At 41.6% G+C, this 18,008-nt stretch overlaps 1 protein-coding gene across 5 annotated transcripts in view; it reads right to left on the reverse strand.

Annotated features, from left to right (window-relative positions):
• LOC109936078 (cadherin-6-like) overlaps positions 1-18,008 on the reverse strand; it is a 220,122-nt gene that overhangs the window by 113,278 nt on the left and 88,836 nt on the right. For all 5 annotated transcript variants that reach the window (XM_048607452.1, XM_048607419.1, XM_048607429.1 and 2 more), the window contains exon 4: positions 8,215-8,334. In XM_048607452.1, the coding sequence (XP_048463409.1) occupies positions 8,215-8,334 (120 nt within the window). The remainder of the gene's footprint in view (positions 1-8,214; positions 8,335-18,008) is intronic.

Genomic DNA, 18,008 nt, shown 5'->3' on the forward strand with positions numbered 1-18,008 from the left:
TCTGCTCCTATGATGCTGCTTGGCCTGCTGTGTTCATCCAGCCCTGCACCTTGTTGTCTCGGATTCTCCAGCATCTGCAGTTCCTACTATCTCTGAATACAGAGAATGTGCATTTAGAGTCATAGAGTTATACAGCATGGAAAAAGATCCTACAGTCCAACTTGTCAACGTCGATCTGATATCCTAAACTGCTCTAATGCCATTTGCCGTGAAACTCTTCTTATTCATGTACCCATTCATACCCTTTTAAATGTAATAAATGTACCCGCCTCCACCAATTCTTCTGGCAGCTTGATTCATACACGCACCACCCTCTGCATGAAAAAGTCCCTTATGTCCCTTTTCCCTCTCACCTTAAACCTATGCCCTCTAGTTTTAGACTTCCCTACCCTGGGGAGAAGACCTTGGCTATTCACCCTATCCATGCCCCTCATGATTTTATAAACCTCAATAAGGTCACCGCTCAGCCTCTGGCACTCCAGGGAAAAAAAACTCCCAGCTTATCCAGCTTCTCCCTATAGTTTAAACCCTCCAATCACGGCAACATCCTTGTAAATCTTTTCTGAACTCTTTCAAGCTTAACAACATCTTTCCTAAAGCAGGGAGACCAGAATTAAATGCAGCATTCTAAATGGGGCCTAACCAATGTCCTGTATAACCGTAACATGACATCCCAACTCCTATACTCAATGTTCTGACCAATGAAGGAAAGTGTGCCAAATGCCTTCTTCACTATCCTTGTCTACCTGTCATTCCACCTTCAAGGAACTATGAATCTGCACGCCAAGGTCTCTTTGTTTAGCAACATGCCCCAGGGCCCTGCCATTAATTGCATAAGTCCTGCCTGATTTCCCTTACCAAAATGTAACACCTCACATTTATCTAAATTAAACTCCATTACCACTTTTCAGCTCCTTGGCCCATCTGATCAAGGTTCCACTTTTCCTGCATTTTCTGTTTTGGATACAGGAAAATTAGCTAGTTTGCCTAGTTTTGTCTTTCCAAGGCATTTACTGATTGTGAAGATACAGAGGGGAGTGGTGGGGTTGCTTAACAAGAATGAATAAGTAAGCCGACCCCCTTCATTGATTCCCCTCTATTGTAGCAGCCATATACTGGAGGATATTCCAGCTCGCAACATTGGATTGTCTGGTTTTGTGACAAAGTTTTACTGTTCAGATGTCTTATCAAAAAAAATCGACAATGTAGCAAGAATTTTCTGGGATGTTGTATCACATCGAAATCAATAATTGCCCCTTTGTTTGACCTTTTCAATCAGGAAATGTTCCAAACTTACAGAGAATCAACAACATGGCTAAGTTTCAAAGGAACAGGCCTGGTTATTAACGAAACCCCTTCTCATCTTACACTCATCTGGACAAATGCAAGAATACCTAACTTCAAACAATTAGAACAATTTATACCACAGGAGAAACTGGTTGGGAAGCCAAATCTGAAGGCTGATCAATGCCGTAGAGTTTCCAATGGGGAACTATACGTTGCTAAGTAATTCATAAAAAGTACAAGGCTTAATCATGTTTTTTTTTGCAGAAGGTGCAGCCACGTGTATGAATGTGTGCCTCGCCTTCTGGTAAATGCCACGTGAGCCATGTTACAAGCTTCACTGATTAACTTAAATCAGTTGTTCCTGTTACCATCAGACCACAACAATCCTTCTGCAGGTGAATTCATCAATGCTCAAGGAAAATTGTTTCCCTGACAGCCATCACCAACCCACACTTACAGCCCAATAATATGCACACTTTTTATTTTCAGTGCAATCACTGAAACTACCCTAAGCAGCTTAAGGGATCATGGAATTTTAAACAGAAGGGTATATTAAACATGACTCAAATTTCCACTTTTTGAGGAGGCTCTTCCAGTGGAACTTATTTTCTCATGATGTGCACAGGTACCATGTTTTAATAGGTTTCATTATAAAAAAAATCAATTTATTAATAACTGATGTGGGTGCATCAATTAAGCTAATAAATAGTTCAGTAAATTTTTAAAGTAATTTTCAAAAATGCTTTTGGCCCCACTTCATCTCTGTAGTCTTGTTCAGCCCTGCTGTCCAGCAATATATGTGTGTTCCTCCAATTATGGTCTCTTCTGCACTGTGACTATAATCACTCAACCAGTGTATCTTCATCTGTTTAGATCTTGAGTTCTGAATTCCTTCCAGAAACTTCTCCAAAGCTCAACCTCTTTCCCCCCTCTTTTAGGACCCTCCTTAAAACTGACCTCTTGGTCATTGGTCATAGCAACTCGGTACAAAACCACTGTTGAAAGAAGAGGTGACAGCCGAGTGATATTCTCACTAGACTTTTCATATACTGACCCAGGCAATGTTCTGGATACCAAGGCTCAAATCTCATTATGGCAGATATTGGAATTTGAATTCAATAAAAATCTGGAATGATATGTCCAATGATGACCATGAAATGATTGTCAGGGATACCATCTGGTTCACTAATATCCTTTGGAGAAAGAAAAAAAGTAACAGCCTACAAAATACCAATATGTAAGGGTTTTGAGAATATTTTGAGTTTTCCAAGGACAAGTAGATGACGTTGCGTTTTGGTCAGGCTTGCACATACAGAGCTTTAGGGAAGGCCTACAAGTGACTCCATACCTACACTAATATGGCTGACTCTTAACTGTAACTTAGGGACTGGCAATAAATTGCCGGCTAGCAATACCTACATGCTGAGAATGAACAAAAAAATAAACTGATTGATAATTACGATGTGAAGCAGAGTGTATCATTTAGTAGAGTAAATTTGTGACACAAATACATGTTGGTGTTGTACTCATTGAGGGTGTAATAGGTTTGGAGAGGTAAAGTGCAGACCACATCAAACCAAAAGCTGCTTTCACAGCCAGACTGATTTTGCTTTCGTATTAACCTCACTGGCCCGGATGTTATCTGGTGGCACCAATCCATATAACCCTAGAGGCTGTGATGTGTTAATACAGTCCAGTGCACTCTGTGCATTAGACCCTTTGTAGTAACTCCACCCTGATTGCACCTGTCTTGTAAGGAACATATGGAGGCTCCAGTTCTTAACAAAAGGCCAGTCTGATACCTCGGGGTGTTCATAGTAGGACAGCAACTGAACTGCTGAGAAATTTCAGTCCCTCCAGGTGAATTTGTTCAGCCTCACCAATCTCAGCAATCAACTGAACATCTTACTTTCAGACAGCATTTTGCTTCTTAAGAAGTATCTCCTCTTGCACAGGATGCCACATGTACAGTATGCAAAAACAGAGAAGCTTTAATTTACAAACGATAATGATCATTTATTTATTGCGCTTCTCTCTCCCAGTTGTATTCTTTCCACCGTGAAGACAGCCTACTAATTACAGGAGTGAATTAGCTAACTGGATTTTTAAGAATCCAGGTTTGTAAAACACTGAAATTATTATCAGTTCTCAGGATATTTTTTGGCCTTTTTTTTAAGAGAACCACAATGACCTACTTTTCAGATTGCTGTCTCTGCCAGCACATCCAATGTTGCAACTTGACTAAAATAAGCTGTCATTTTTATTTTGCTCTCAATTTTTTGATCATATTACTCCCTCAGTACTTATCCACTCATGCGGTCAACATTAGCTGAAAGATTTGGTAGCTTGGAAACGTGATAGCTGGGGTTTTACCATAGCTTCAGTACCGGCGATGCCTTTCACTCAGCCAGCCGGAAGTGACTTTTCTGTATGGGAGGGGTTTGGGGACATGGAGATGCAAGAGGTCAAATTCTTACAAGCTGCAAGATGGATTAACGGAATTAAATAATCTATTTATCTGGAGTGCTAGACATGATTCGAGAGAAAAATTCCATCTCCCTATCTCTACAGTCTCCTCCAGTCTTACAGCCCTCTGAGATCTATAAACTCCTCCAATTCCAGACTGCTGAGCATTCCTGATTTTAATTCCTGCACCAATAGGCGACCATGGCTTTAGATGCCAAAGCCCCACATTCCAGAACATCCCCCGCCATCTCCTATTTTTAAGATGCTTCTAAAATCCTCTCTCTCTGATGGAACATCGGGCCAGCAATCCTAATATCATCTCGTGTAGATTAGTGTCAGACTTCATTTGATATTGTTTCTGTGAAGTGCCTGGAAACGTGTGACTCTGTTAATTGGGTGCCATGTAAATGCATTGCTATCATGCACTATAGTTCAAAGTAAGTTAAAGTAAATGCTGAGGAATATCGAGTCCTATAGGCTATATCAATAATTGAGTCAGGGAGATAGTTAATATTTGAATAGGCTAGTTTCTCCTGCAATTTTTGAAACCAAGTCTAGCCATGAGTGAGCGTTCTGAATTTAAATATTGCCTCCCAAAGTAACAGTCTACAAAACACCGATATATAAGGACTTTGAGAATGTATTGAGTTTTCCAAGTCCAAGTAAATGAAGTTGAGCTCTGGTCAGCTTTGCACATCCAGATCTCAAGTAAAATGTAGAAACAGGAGCAGGCCATTCCACTCCTAGAGCCTATTTTGCCATTTGATGAGATTATGGCTGATCTGTGACCTAACTCCATCTTCCTGCTTTTGGCCCATATCCCTTAACACCTTTGTTTAATAAAAATAAACTATCTCAGATTTAAAATTAGTAACTGATCCAGCATCCACTGCCATTTGAGGAAGAGAGTTCTAAGCATCTCCAATCCTTTGTGTGCAGGAGCATTTCCTAACACTTCTCCTGAATGGCCTGACCCTCATTCTAGACTCCGCTCTAGAATCCCCAACTGGTGGAAAAATTTATCTTTATCTACCCTGTCTTTCCCTTCAATCAGATCACTCCTTGTGCTTCTAAATTGTGGAGAAAACAGGCCTGATTTATATAATCTCTCCTTATAATCCCTGAATGCTGTTGTCATTGTTGTGAACCTATGTTGTACTTCCCTCCTAGGCCAATGTATCCATCCTAAGGTGTGCTGTCCAGATCTGCTCACATTACTGTGTTCACATGTACCATGTGTGAACGTTGGTAAATTTCAAGACAAGGTGAAGTTGACAATTGCATCAGCAAAAGGTGGCTGACTGGATTGATCCTAGTCTCTCTAGTCTCTTTGGATTTCATGTTGAATGTCAAGAATTTTAGCTTCATTTTCAAACATTGTTTATTAATAAAGGCTTAAAAAATTGCCTGCCTTTCTGTGGAAACACACAATCTTCAGTATCAAATATAAACCGTTGCTAATCTCTTCATCACTAATATTTGATGAAGTGGGTAACATTGGAAGCTACAAAACAGTTCATCATGTTGTAACCCAAAAGTCCCGGAGAAAACATATTACAGCTCAGTAAATGCGCCATTTCTCTGTTCCATTCAGACTAATCCAATGTATTTTGTGCATAAAATCCCATTAGCATTGGGATATTTGAGGCAGATGAATTACTAAAAGATTGGACCCGTGCAGTGCGGTATTCCAGATCTCATACTGCAGAGGTCTGCACTGTTTTATTGTCAGATATGTAATGTCCTGAATAATTGAAAGGTGATGCTGGTCAAAAGCAGATCATCAATCCCTTGTGAGTTCTGACATTTCAAATATACAGGCCACACAGTGGGAAAGGTGACATTGGGAAGTGATATATCCACAACGAAGGCAAAGTCCATTTGTACAGAAGCCATATTGCATTTACATGGCTCGTTTATCTATCTGAAATATTGACAGATTCCTCCACTACTAAAATAACCTGCGCTATTTTCAAATGCCAGCTTTTCCATCGCCACCTTAACTTGTCCTTTTTTTTAACTATGAGACTCTCTCATTGGATAGATGGTAATGCTTTGTGCAGAGATGCATAGGGTAACCAAATGCACACACTTCCTATATGCTATCAAATGTCCATGCATCATGATAATTTTACCAGAGAAAATCAGAATGAATAGGTGGGTCGCCTTATGAGGAAAGACTTATATCCACTGGAGTTTAACAGAATAAGAGGTGACTTATTGAAACAAACAAGATCCTGAGTGTGAAAAAAAACTGTGGATGCTGGAAATTAAAAACAAAAAGCAGAAATTGCTGGAGAAACTCTGCAGATCTGGCAGTGGAGAGAGAAACAGAGTTAACGTTTTGGGTCCAGTGACTCTTTTGCAGAGTTCTTCTGGAGTTCTGGTGAAGGGTCACTGGACCTGAAACATTAATTCTGCTTTCTCTCCACAGATGATGCCAGACCTGTTGAGTTTTTCCAGCAATTTCTGATTTTGTTGAAGAATCTGTTTAAGAAGGTTTCTCCTGGTCACTTTATTCCAAGAGGTGGTGATCACCCTTAGGGTGGGATTACCTGATTGGGCCAGTGTTCAGGGACAAGAGGGAATGACTGCAGGTAAGGCAGGTAAGGGGATCCAGGCAGCATGAGCACGGGAGCCTTAGCCTTTGCAATTGTCAAATAGAATTGAGATTTTTCTCCATCTGTCTGGGTGAAAGTGAGACTGTAGGGTGGATGAGTTAACTGAACATGGCACCATGGTACAGGAAGCAAGACAAGTGAGGGATGCTGAAAGAAATGTGGTGGTAGTAGGGGACAGAGTAGTGAGGGGGAATTGACATTGGCGAGGTTGTTGACTTGTTCGCCGAGCTGGCTTGTTTTTGTTCAGACGTTTCGTCACCATGCTAGGTGACATCATCAGTGGAGCCTCCGATGAAGCGATGTTATTCTACTCGGCTTGGAATTTATACTGTCCATTCCGTTATGGTGAGTACTGTCATTTTCGGTTTCGATCTGTATGGGTTTGTATATAGGGTCCAATTCTATCTGCTTGTTGGTAGTATTACGGGTGGAGAACCATGCTTCTAGGAATTCCTGTGTGTGTCGATGTTTGGCTTGGGCTACTATGGGGCTACTATCCTATAGCCCAAGCCGAGTAGAATAACATCGCTTCATCGGAGGCTCCACTGATGATGTCACCTAGCATGGTGACGAAACGTCTGAACAAAAACAAGCCAGCTTGGCGAGCAAGTCAACAACCTCATCCACAACCCAAGATATAGATCTTTGCTAAAACTTTAAATTGACACTAATCTCTGCAATAAACAGGGTGAGTCCAGGTGGCATCATTTTCAGTCAATGCCAGGGTTCAGGGTTTCTGCTCTGGGCTGAGGAAGAACTTTCAGTGGGAGGGGAAGGATCTAGTCATTATAGCCCACACCGATCTCAATGATATAGGAAGAACTCACGAAGTGTGAAAGGCTTAGGGCTAAATTTACAAGAACTTTAAAGATAATAATCTCTGGATCACTACCTGAATGATATGCAAAGACAGAAATTAGATTTGAGACATGAACACATTATGTAAGGGATGAATTGGGACTAGTCGGTTCTAGTTCATGGGGAAAGTGGAATCTGTACCATTGGAAAGGTCTACATGTGAACGATGCTGGGACTGGTGTTCTGGTGAGCAGCATAACTAGGTGAGTGGAGAGGGTGAGGGATCATGCAGAGGTCAATGTAACAAATCAAGGGGTAGACTCAAGGTTGCAGAAGAAAATGTTAATATGGAAAATTAAGGTCAGAGAATGACACGAAGGGACTGAGCAAAAACTCCTAAGAAAAACATACGCACCCCCACACAAGTCTATGGGGTGAATCTGTGTTTGCAGATACATTCTATTTTGTTCAAAAAGCACACAATTTATGGTCAGTCAGTCAGCCAACGTGGTGTTTTATAAATTCCTACTTTAGAAAAAAACCAGTCTGATTCCAAACCAACACACAAACAGATTCTAAACAAGGCCTCACACCTAACATACATTGTCTGACCTAAAATGTCTCCTCTTCTTTGCACTGATAAAACTTTTAGCTCTCTCAGGGCAGTGACCTGAAAGAAATTCAGGGATTTATATATACATATTAATCAATTAAAACTTTCTAACTGATTAAAGATTTAACAGTATCTTAGATTTGTTTAATGCAACCTCATCAGTGGTGTAACCCTTTGATATTTTACTTATAAACTCTGTGTTCTGTGTGCTTCTTTCTCACTTCACCTGACAAAGGTGCTATGCTCCAAAAGCTTGTGATTTCAAATAAACCTGTTGGATTATAATCTGGTGTCATGCGATTTTTGACTTTGTCCACTCCTGTCCAACACCGGCACCTCCACATTAAGAAAACACCGACAGTCAAAACTAGGCATTTCAAAAAGGCAAATACTTCCAAGAAACTTCAGGTTGAAGAAGAAGTGTCTGACCTGTATCTGATTCCACTGAGAAGTAAGGCTGCCCTTGTAAGATACTGTATGCCACCCTGGCACTGTACCCGTAGGTAGGGTCATCAGCATCAGTAGCTATCACTTGAATTACAGAGGTACCTGGAACATACACAAATAAATTATATCAGTTCAGCATTATCGTCAGTACAAAGTTTCCCCAAATTTCAAGTATTTTGACTGTTGTGTTTGGTAATAATGAATCTTTTTTCTCAATGTACCAGAGAGTGTGTACATCAGGGCATCTCAAACATTTTCCCCACTGTGACCCCACTTTGAGGCTTGAAAATTGTCATGACTATTTAGCAAAAAAAATGCCAACAATAGCTTCCATGCACATTCCCCATGCCAATACTTCCAACTGAGTTGACTTCCCAACTAAACAGCACCCTCTTCTCACGCACACAAATTATTGGTGCCTTTGAAATTTGGCATTCTTGCATAGCTCCTGATGAGAGTAAAGCTTTCCCAGGATCCTTGTTTTCAACAGTATTGATATGAAATATTGTTACAAGACACACAAAGTCAAAATTCTTCATCTTGCGCTTGTTAGAGCAGGCATGCAAGAAACTTGGAAAGGGAATACCAATTTATACAGCAGAAGAGGGTGCTGATCTGTTGGGTTGTGGTTGACATGGAGATGTTTCAGGAGCTATTAACTGTCAATCTTAGCTGAAAAGGAATTCAGATCAGGCTGTAGATTCAGTTTGTTCTTTGTGGTGTCACGGGATATACAACAAGAATTAATAACCTCCATGACTTTTGCTCAATGAAAAGGTGTGATGTCTGGGTGAATGCCTTTTGCCTCCATGAGTTTTAGTACCTGTGTGATTCAGGGATAAGGGCCATATATCTCAAAGACTGACAGACTCTATTGAACAACATCTCCTTTGGACATTCATAGTGAGCAACGTGCCAATGGTGTTTATCTGGCTTGTGCTTACAAACCACAGAATGCCATGTACAACATTAGGGTGTGATACTGCTATCAGACAGCACTTACTAAACAATCTTGAGTGTATTAAGAATTAGACCAGAAGCAGTTTGAGATTATCCTTCAGGTTCACAGTGTAATGTACTTGTGTGTGCTAGAAGCTCCAAATATTACGAATATCAGAACACAGGACCCTGTTCTATGTGCATTAATATTGTTACTTCTTGATTCTTTATAAAGGTTACCACACTAATATAGCCATATGGAAAACTTAAGGCCATTTAACCCATTGTGTCCATACTAGCTAAGAAAAAGTGACCCAGCTTCTTACCACTTTGCACATCTTTGCATCTTGTACGTACAGTAGGTCAAGTACCGATCTAACTTTTATTTTAGTTGAGGGCTCCTGCTTCTATCGCAAAACCTCAGAATGATTACTGTAAAGACGGAGGCCATTCAACCCATCGTCCTGAATAAACACATTAAATTGCATCATTACCTGGTTCCAATCTCTGGCTTTCCAACCCATACCCTTGCAAATTATTTTTATCCAAATAATCATCCAATACCCGCAAGAATGCCTCAAATGAACTCGCCCCCATCACATTTCCAAGCAGCGCATGCCACACACTAACTTCTCGCTGTGTGAAAGAGGTTTTTCTCTTCACATCACTCTTGCTTCTTTTGCAGATCGTTTTAAACATGCGTCCTCTCATTCTTGTTCATTTTACAAGTGGAAACAATTTCTTCCTATCCAGCCTACTCATGATTTAAAAATAATTGTTTCTGGGGATTTCCTTCACTCTCCATGTTGCCAGGTTCCTGACTCTGAGATGGGGTTTTCATTGACTGTTGAATCAGTTCAGTTGAATCATTGTAAACAGATGAAGAGGTATCACATCATAACTTCAGAATTCTCACACATACAGAAGGTGATGCTGGTTTTCAGCAGGAACACAAAGTGGGTGATAGTGACTCACATCCCATTGGCTCCACTGGGGAAAGGACATCAGATGAGGCGCTATTTCTGCACATCAGTCTCCACATGAAGTAAATAGATTCACGCACAGAAATCAGGCAAGCAGGTCGCAGACAAAACTGCACAAGCTTATCTTTAATGACAGCAGAAAGCTCACCAAGTCTTTGACATTTGCAATTTCCTACTCCAGCAGTCAACGTGAAGGACTATTTTAACAAATGTCTGTAGCATGCTCCACAGCTCTCTTTCGCTTTCCAAATTCAGTGCCACTCTGAACCACTCTGGTTGCTACACTTTCTATGATTCAGGTCTACCTTTCTCCCTCTCTCTCTAGACCTCCCTATATTTCAGGCTAATGCCTTTCTGTATCCCATTAGCCTTTTGATCTCTTTGGAGTACGCATGGCTTGACGTTTTCTCTAAATGGTCCACAGATGGCGGGGGGTGTGCTGTGTATTCATGATGGTGTTCCTCACATTTCCAGGTCATGTATTCCTGCCTGCTTAGTAAGCACTTTAATCCAGTCTGGAGACAGACATCTAGAAATGGTGTTACCCCAGAAGGAAAACCCTATAAAACTTGTGAATGGCACATGTTGGTCCAATTTGTCTAGTGTACTTTCAAACTGTGCTCAAATATGGCCAGGTATTATTGTTTATTTTACCGTTTTTTTCCTCTCTGGACTGATCCACAGACCACAATCAGTGAGAATATGCAACAGCACCCCTCCACGACAATCCTTAACACCAGCGCCCCAAAAGGCTGTGTACTCAGCCCCTTACTATATTCACTACACACTCAAGACTGGGTGGGTGAATTTCGTCCGAACTCCATCTACTAGTTCGCTGATGAAACCACCATTGTAGGCTGGATCTCAGTGATGAGACAGAATACAGGGAAGAGATAGAGTGCTTGGTGATGAGGTGTAAGGATAACAATCTCTCCCTCAATGTCAGCACAATGAAGGAGCTGGTCATTGACTTCAGGAAGTGGAGTGCAGGACATGCCCCTATCTGCACCAATGGTGCGGAGGTGGAGATGGTCAAGAGGGTCAAGTTTCTAGCAGTGACAATCACCAACAATCTGTCCTGGACCACCCATGTTGATGTGACAGTCTAGAAAGCACTACAATGCCTCTTCTTCCTCAGGAGGCTAAGGAAATTTGGCATGCCCATAAAGACGCTTGCCAATTTTTATAAATGCACTATAGAAAACATTCTATCTGGATGCATTACAGCTTGTTATGGCAACTGCTCTGCCCAGGACCATAAACAACTACAGAGAGTTGTGAAAACAGCCCAGACCATCACGGAAATCAGCCTTCCATCCTTTTACTCCATCTATGTTACCCGCTGCCTCAGAAAGGCAGCGAACATAATCAAAGACCCCTCCCACCCCAGGCATAATCTCTTCCAACTACTTTTAATTGGACAGTAGATACAAAATCTTCAACACACGTGGCAACAGGTTCAAGAACAGCTTCTTCTCTGCTGTTATTAGACTGCTGAATGGACCTCTCAAATTTCAAATTTAATGTTGATCTCGCTCTTTGTGTACCTTCTCTGCAGCCATAACATTGTATTCCTCGCTCTGTTGTATTACCCTAATGCACTTTGTAAGTTATGATCTGCCTGTACTGCATGCAAAACAAAACTTTTCACTGTACCTAGGTACATGTGACAATAATAAATCAAATCAACTATACAAGGGTGTGGCACCACTTTTGTCGGTACCAAAGGTAGACTTTCCTCGGTTAATCTGCACACTTAGTTAATTCTGACAATACTGGGAATTCGTCACAAAAATAACTGCATACAAGCTAAGCATATAAGTTGACTTGGCCTCCCAAAAGACCTTATGTTTCTGTCTCAACAGGTAACACTTTTAATATCCTGCATGATAGCTTAACAGAGACAATAAAGTTGTGTATGACATAATAATGCTGTATATTGTTTGCTGAGACAGTTTCATTGATATTTTGATAGGGAAGGCTTGAGGATGCATTTGTATTCATTCATGCAATGTGGATGCTGCTGAGAAGGCTACAATAAAGCCCTTCACTTGGGAAGTGGTGGTGTGCCTACTTCTTCTTAAACTGCTACAGGTATACACACAGTGCCATCAGGATGATGGCTATATTGTTAAATACAGTACCTTTATCAAAGCTTGAAAGTGTGCAGATACGATATAGAAGTTAGGCACCACACAAAGCAATAAGAAGCAACTTCCATCAAAGTTTTCTTAAACTTTGACACAAAGTCAAATCAATGACTTCAAGCGTATTCTTTTAGCTTGAGATTGGACACTGTCAGGGAGGAGTTTCAAGGGATTTGACAACTCAGTGGTGAGCCAATAGTAATAATTGTTTGATATCAGGATAGTGTGTGAGCTGGGGGGACACATGATGTTAGTGGTATTCCCGTGTATCAACTACCCTTGTCCTTCTAAGTGGTAGAGACTGTAAAATCGGAAGGTACTGTTGAAGGAGCCTTGGCACATCACTGCAGTGAAACTTGTAGATAGTACACATGGCTGCAACTGTGCAGCGGTGATGGAGGGATTGGATGCACGTGGATATGATGTCAATCAAGCGGGCTGCTTTGGCCTGGATGGTTTTGAGCTTCTCGAGTGTTGCTGGAGCTACATCCATCCAGGCAAGTGGGGTGTATTCCATCACATTCCTGACTTGTGCCTTGCAGATGGTGGACAGGCTTTGGGGAGTCAGGAGGTGAGTGATTCACCATAGAATTCACAAACTCTGACCTGTCATTGTAGCCACAGTGTTTTGATTAATTTCATTTCTGACAAAGAGGCTGTGGATATCGTCACTAATACACTGACGCTTTGTAAGTGGAGTAAAACATGACAGCTTGAGCATGTGCAACATAAAATTATTTCCAAAATGCAGAATGTAAATTTCTTGCAGCAACTGATATCCTGCCTGACGTGTTACCTCAGATGCCTTCTTTCTCTGTAATGTTTTAAATACCACATCAAGAATACACAGTGGCTCAGTGGTTAGCACTGATACCTCCCAATGCCAGGGACCTCGGTTCAATTCCACCCTAGGGTGACTGTCTGTGTGGAGTTTGCATATTCTCCCTGTGTCTGTGCGAGTTTCCTCTGGGTGCTCTGGTTTCCTCCCACAGTCCAAAGATGTGCAGGCTAGATGGATTGGCCGTGCTAAATTGCCCAAAGTGTTCAGGGATGTGTAGATTAGGTGGGTTATAGGGGGATGGATCAGTGTGGACTTGTTGGGCCGAAGGGCCTGTTTCCACACTGTAGGGATTCTATGAATACACCTTGTAATTTTCTTTCTCCAAGTAAACTATACCTTTTAATTATTAACCAGCATTAAACAATTTAAACTTTACATTAGAAAAACTCTTCAACCCAGAGAGTGGTAGATTATGGAACAGTCTATAGCAGGGAGTGAATGAGATAAAAATCATTGATGCATTTTTTCTAGCAGAGACTCTTCATATATGCTCAGGCTATAAGTCTGTGTTTCCTGAAAAAATTGTTTATTGACAATATGTAAATGATGATAAAGTTATAGGTTCCAACTTTCTAGCAGAGTCCTATCACATGACTATTGAGGTCATAGTTATAGCATAGCTTGTCTCATCTATATATTACAAATACTTAAACCTTATCTCTACATGTTTATTGGGAAGTTAAACTGCACAGGGACAAGTAGGAGTCGAGGATTACAATAACAGATATAGATGAGGAATTTTGGGAGGAGGCACAAATGGAGCATTAACATTGGCACAGGTTGTTTGGGCCAAATGGCCTGTTTGGGAAGAATGGCCTGTTTGGGAAGAATGGCCTGTTTGGGAAGAATGGCCTGCATCCTGTCCAAAATCAAGACAAAGAGCACCTATCCGTTGTTCAATGCAGCTTTCACCACACTGCCAGGAATGCAGAGACTGAGACAGGAATAAAGAAACTGCAGAGATCATATCTATGGAAGAAAGTGTGAGACACTATAATCATCATTTCCATAACTTCTTTAACAACCTCAGGACAGCTCAACACATCTTGATGGAAATTCGACAGGTAGCCACTGGATAATGTTGGATGCACACAGCTCCCACAATCTGACAACTTATTGGGAGAGTCATTACCACGGAGAATGGATCAGCTAGATGTTATAACTAACTGTTACCTGTCAAGATTTATTTAAAACTTAATCAGTCGGAATCCATTTACCAACCAATCAGCCTTGTCATTTCATACAACGTAAGTTTTGTATTTACTTAGGTATTTCTTGTGAATTGCTACAAAGAGTGCAAGACAAAAAGCCAATCTGAAACTCATCATGTACCGTTCATGTGTTGGCAAGTCAATGTGAGTTCAGAGATGCCCTTCCTTCATGGGAGAGTCTAGGACCAAAGGGCACAGTCTCAGTGTAGAGGGGCACAATTTAAGACTGAGATGAGGAGGAATTTCTTCTCTCAAAGGGTTGAGTCTTTGGAACTCCTTTCTGCAGGTAACAATGGGGACAGAGTCCTTACGTATATTTAAGGCTGAGATAGAGAGATTCTTGATCAGCCAGGGAATCAAGGGTTATGGGGGAAAGGCAGGAAAGTGGATGTGAGGAATGTCAGATTAGCCATGATCCTATTGAGGGCAGAGCAGGCTCAAGGGGCTGAATGGCCTACACCTGTTCCTATTTCTGATGGTTTTATGGTCTTGAAGTTTTATGCAACTGACTATGATCCAGTGTGCAGCAGTAAGAAGTGAATACAGAAGAAGAATTTCAGTCAACAAGAACAGAATGAGATACATGTGCCCAGGGTCAGCTCAATGCTATGAGCTGGAGTGCCAACGTGAGCCGACTAAGCCACTGCCTACATTAATTACCATTCTTTCTAACTTATTGTAATAATAAAATAATGTTGTGAAAACAGACATACACCTAGAGTGATCGTGTGGCTAAGCAATGCTGAAAGACCCTTTAGAATGCACTGTATAAAATTGTAACTCATGTAAACCTTGCAACTAAAGTTAAATTGAACTCTCAAGATCTTACACCTGAGATTCTGAAAGACTTTGTAAAAAACAGCATTTCTTTCTGTAAACCTCCTTCTACATGATGTAGCACACACCTTTGCAAAAAGTTCTCCACTGCTCCGACCAGTGTCCTGCTGATGCTCCTGCCTCCTTTGACCGCTTTTGGGATCTTTCTGACTGAAAAGTGGTTGCACGAAGGCACTACTGGAGGGCAGGAATACATGCTTTTGTCATGCCGCTACTGTCAAATAGTCTGCCTATTCCTGAAGGCAGCTCACAGTGGCAGAGTGCAGAACTGGAAGCGAGATCACGGAGTGACACTCAGTAGTAACTGGAAATGGAATCGCAGTGTCCTAAACACTGCAAAACGTACCCTTTGTCTCAATGACATGCCATCAATTCAGAGCTGGTTCTCTGCTGAAACCCCATTGATAACTCAAGCAAGATAGCCTTTCATTCTGCTTGACAGGCTTTATAACCGAAAAGCACATGATTTATAACACATAATTGTGTCCTGTGTTGTTTCGATTTTTGTTGATTTGTGCAATTTGATGTTAATAAATGAGGACCAGAGTACCAATGCTCACCATTGTCAAGCTGAGAGTTGATTTTTCTAATATAAGTAGTACAGTTTCTCTGTTCTTCCTCGGCAGAAATGATAAATGTACTCTCACACTAGCAAGACCTAGGACACTCAAAGCTGAAGCTGACGAGCAGTCACATCAATAGCAAAGGGAATCTGAATCCTGGCACGAATATTCTAAGACAGTGGACTGCAAATCAACAGCAAGACAACAAAATAAAGAGGTTTGAGGTCCATTTATAATAGCTGAAACTCACTCATACCTGGCACAATGTTACATTACCTTGGGATCTGGTTGTACCATTGTATTCTGTAGGAATGTGAACAACTGCTCTTAGGTTTTGCACGGTCATATCACAGCTCTTTGTTTAATGCCATTAAATGCTTCAAGGTTCATTACATGGGATGATTGTGTGCTTAAACTGTGTAAATAAAAAGGGTCATTGGCCTAAATCAGTGACCCTGGGCTGGGAGGTCACAAGGCATCGTGGCCTCCAATAGCCTTAAGCCTTCTGAAAAAGTCTGTGTACAGCCCACTCACCTACAACCCAGCTGCAGCCTGGCCACTTTATACTCAATGGTGGGGGGGATGGGGCTTAATGGCTCAAGGTGGGGCATCCCCTCCTGCTGCTCAGGCTACAGAGGGGGTCCTGGCCTTTGGCTACTGCTGGTCAGCCTATCTGGCCAGCGATTCTCAGATCAAGCGGTGGCTGCAGCTGGTACCACAGGCCATTCCTCCAAAGAAGTGGATGTCACAGAAGGTGGTAGTGAGCTGCCTTTTTGAACTGCTGCCATGTGCTATAAGTAGACCCAGAACGCCATTAAAGAGGGAATTCCAGGTTTTAGTCCCAGTGACAGTGAAGGGAACGGCGATATATTCCCACGTCAGGATGGTAAGTGGCTTGGAGGGGAACTTGCAAATGGTGGTGTTCCCATGTATCTGCTGCCCTCCTTGTCCTTCGAGATGGAAATGGTCTTGGGTTTGGAAGGTGCTGTGTAAGATGTTCCAGATGTTTCATGTCTGACCTCAAACAACCACAACAATCTTCCTTTGTGCCAGGTACAATTCCAACCAGTGGAGGGTGTTTTCCCCTGATGTCCATTGACTCCAGTTTAGCTGGGGCTACTTGATACCACATTTGGTCAAATGCGGCCTTGAGGTTAATAGCAGTTGATGCTGACGATCTATAAGACACTTGTTTAGGCCTCAGCCAGAATATCATGTGCAGTTGTGGGCATCACACAGTTGGAATGATGTGAACATGTTAGAGAGAGTGCAGAAAGTTTTGCAAGGATGGTTCAAGGAATGAAACACCTCAACTGTGAGGCTATGTTGGAGACAACAGGACTGTTCTCATTGTAAAGCAGAAGGCTCGAAAAGATCAGATTAGATTAGAAGTTTGCAAAACCTTGAGGGCTCTTTTCAGAGTGTATAAAGAGAAACTGCTCCTGATTGTTAAATAATCAAGAACGAAAGAGCACAGGTTTAAAGTGATTTGCAAAAGAAGCGAATGTGAAATGAGAAATAAGCTTTTTCAAACAATTGGCTCAGGTCTGGAATGCAGTGCCTGGAAATATTGTGAAGACAGGTTTAACTGAAGCATTCAAAAGGGCATTGGATGATTATTTGGATAGAAATGGTGTGCAGGGATATAGGGAAAAGGCAGGAAAACGTCACCTCCTTGCCCATGTTAATAAACCCCAGGATATGATATGATTTAGCACCTGTTCTCTCCACCTGTCCTACCATTTTTAGTGTTCTGTGACCAGGTACACCGAGGACCCTGTCCTCCAGCATACTCTTTAGAGTTGTAGCCCTTCATGTATTTATTATATATTTTATATTTTGCCTTAAGTCAATGATACAAACTTCATGTCTAATTGCAGTGGCAAGATGTACACTGTTTGAGTTTTGCTTTCTCTCGAGTACAATGATCATTCTTTTAAAAGTTACCAAACAACTTGTCCAACCTCAGGTAGGTTGGATTCCTTTCAAGCTAGTCTGAATGCCTCATGTCACCCTCAGTATTGTTCATGTCTCCGTCTCCATGGTGGGTTCCTTGGCTGAGTGCTTCAAGAAGGGTTGACATAATTTGGTAAACCTTGTTATCAAATCCCAGGCCATTAATCTCACAGTGGCCTGTTTGGAGTCATACTCAATAGCCTTAGCCTGCCTTGCTGCTCTTCTGCTTTACGACTTGTTCCCTATCTCTCTCCATTCTAACAGGAGGCCAGTTAGCTCAGTTGGCTGGTCAGCTGGTT

This window comes from Rhincodon typus, chromosome 2 (assembly GCF_021869965.1).
Source record: "Rhincodon typus isolate 14 chromosome 2, sRhiTyp1.1, whole genome shotgun sequence".
Lineage (NCBI taxonomy): Eukaryota > Metazoa > Chordata > Chondrichthyes > Orectolobiformes > Rhincodontidae > Rhincodon > Rhincodon typus.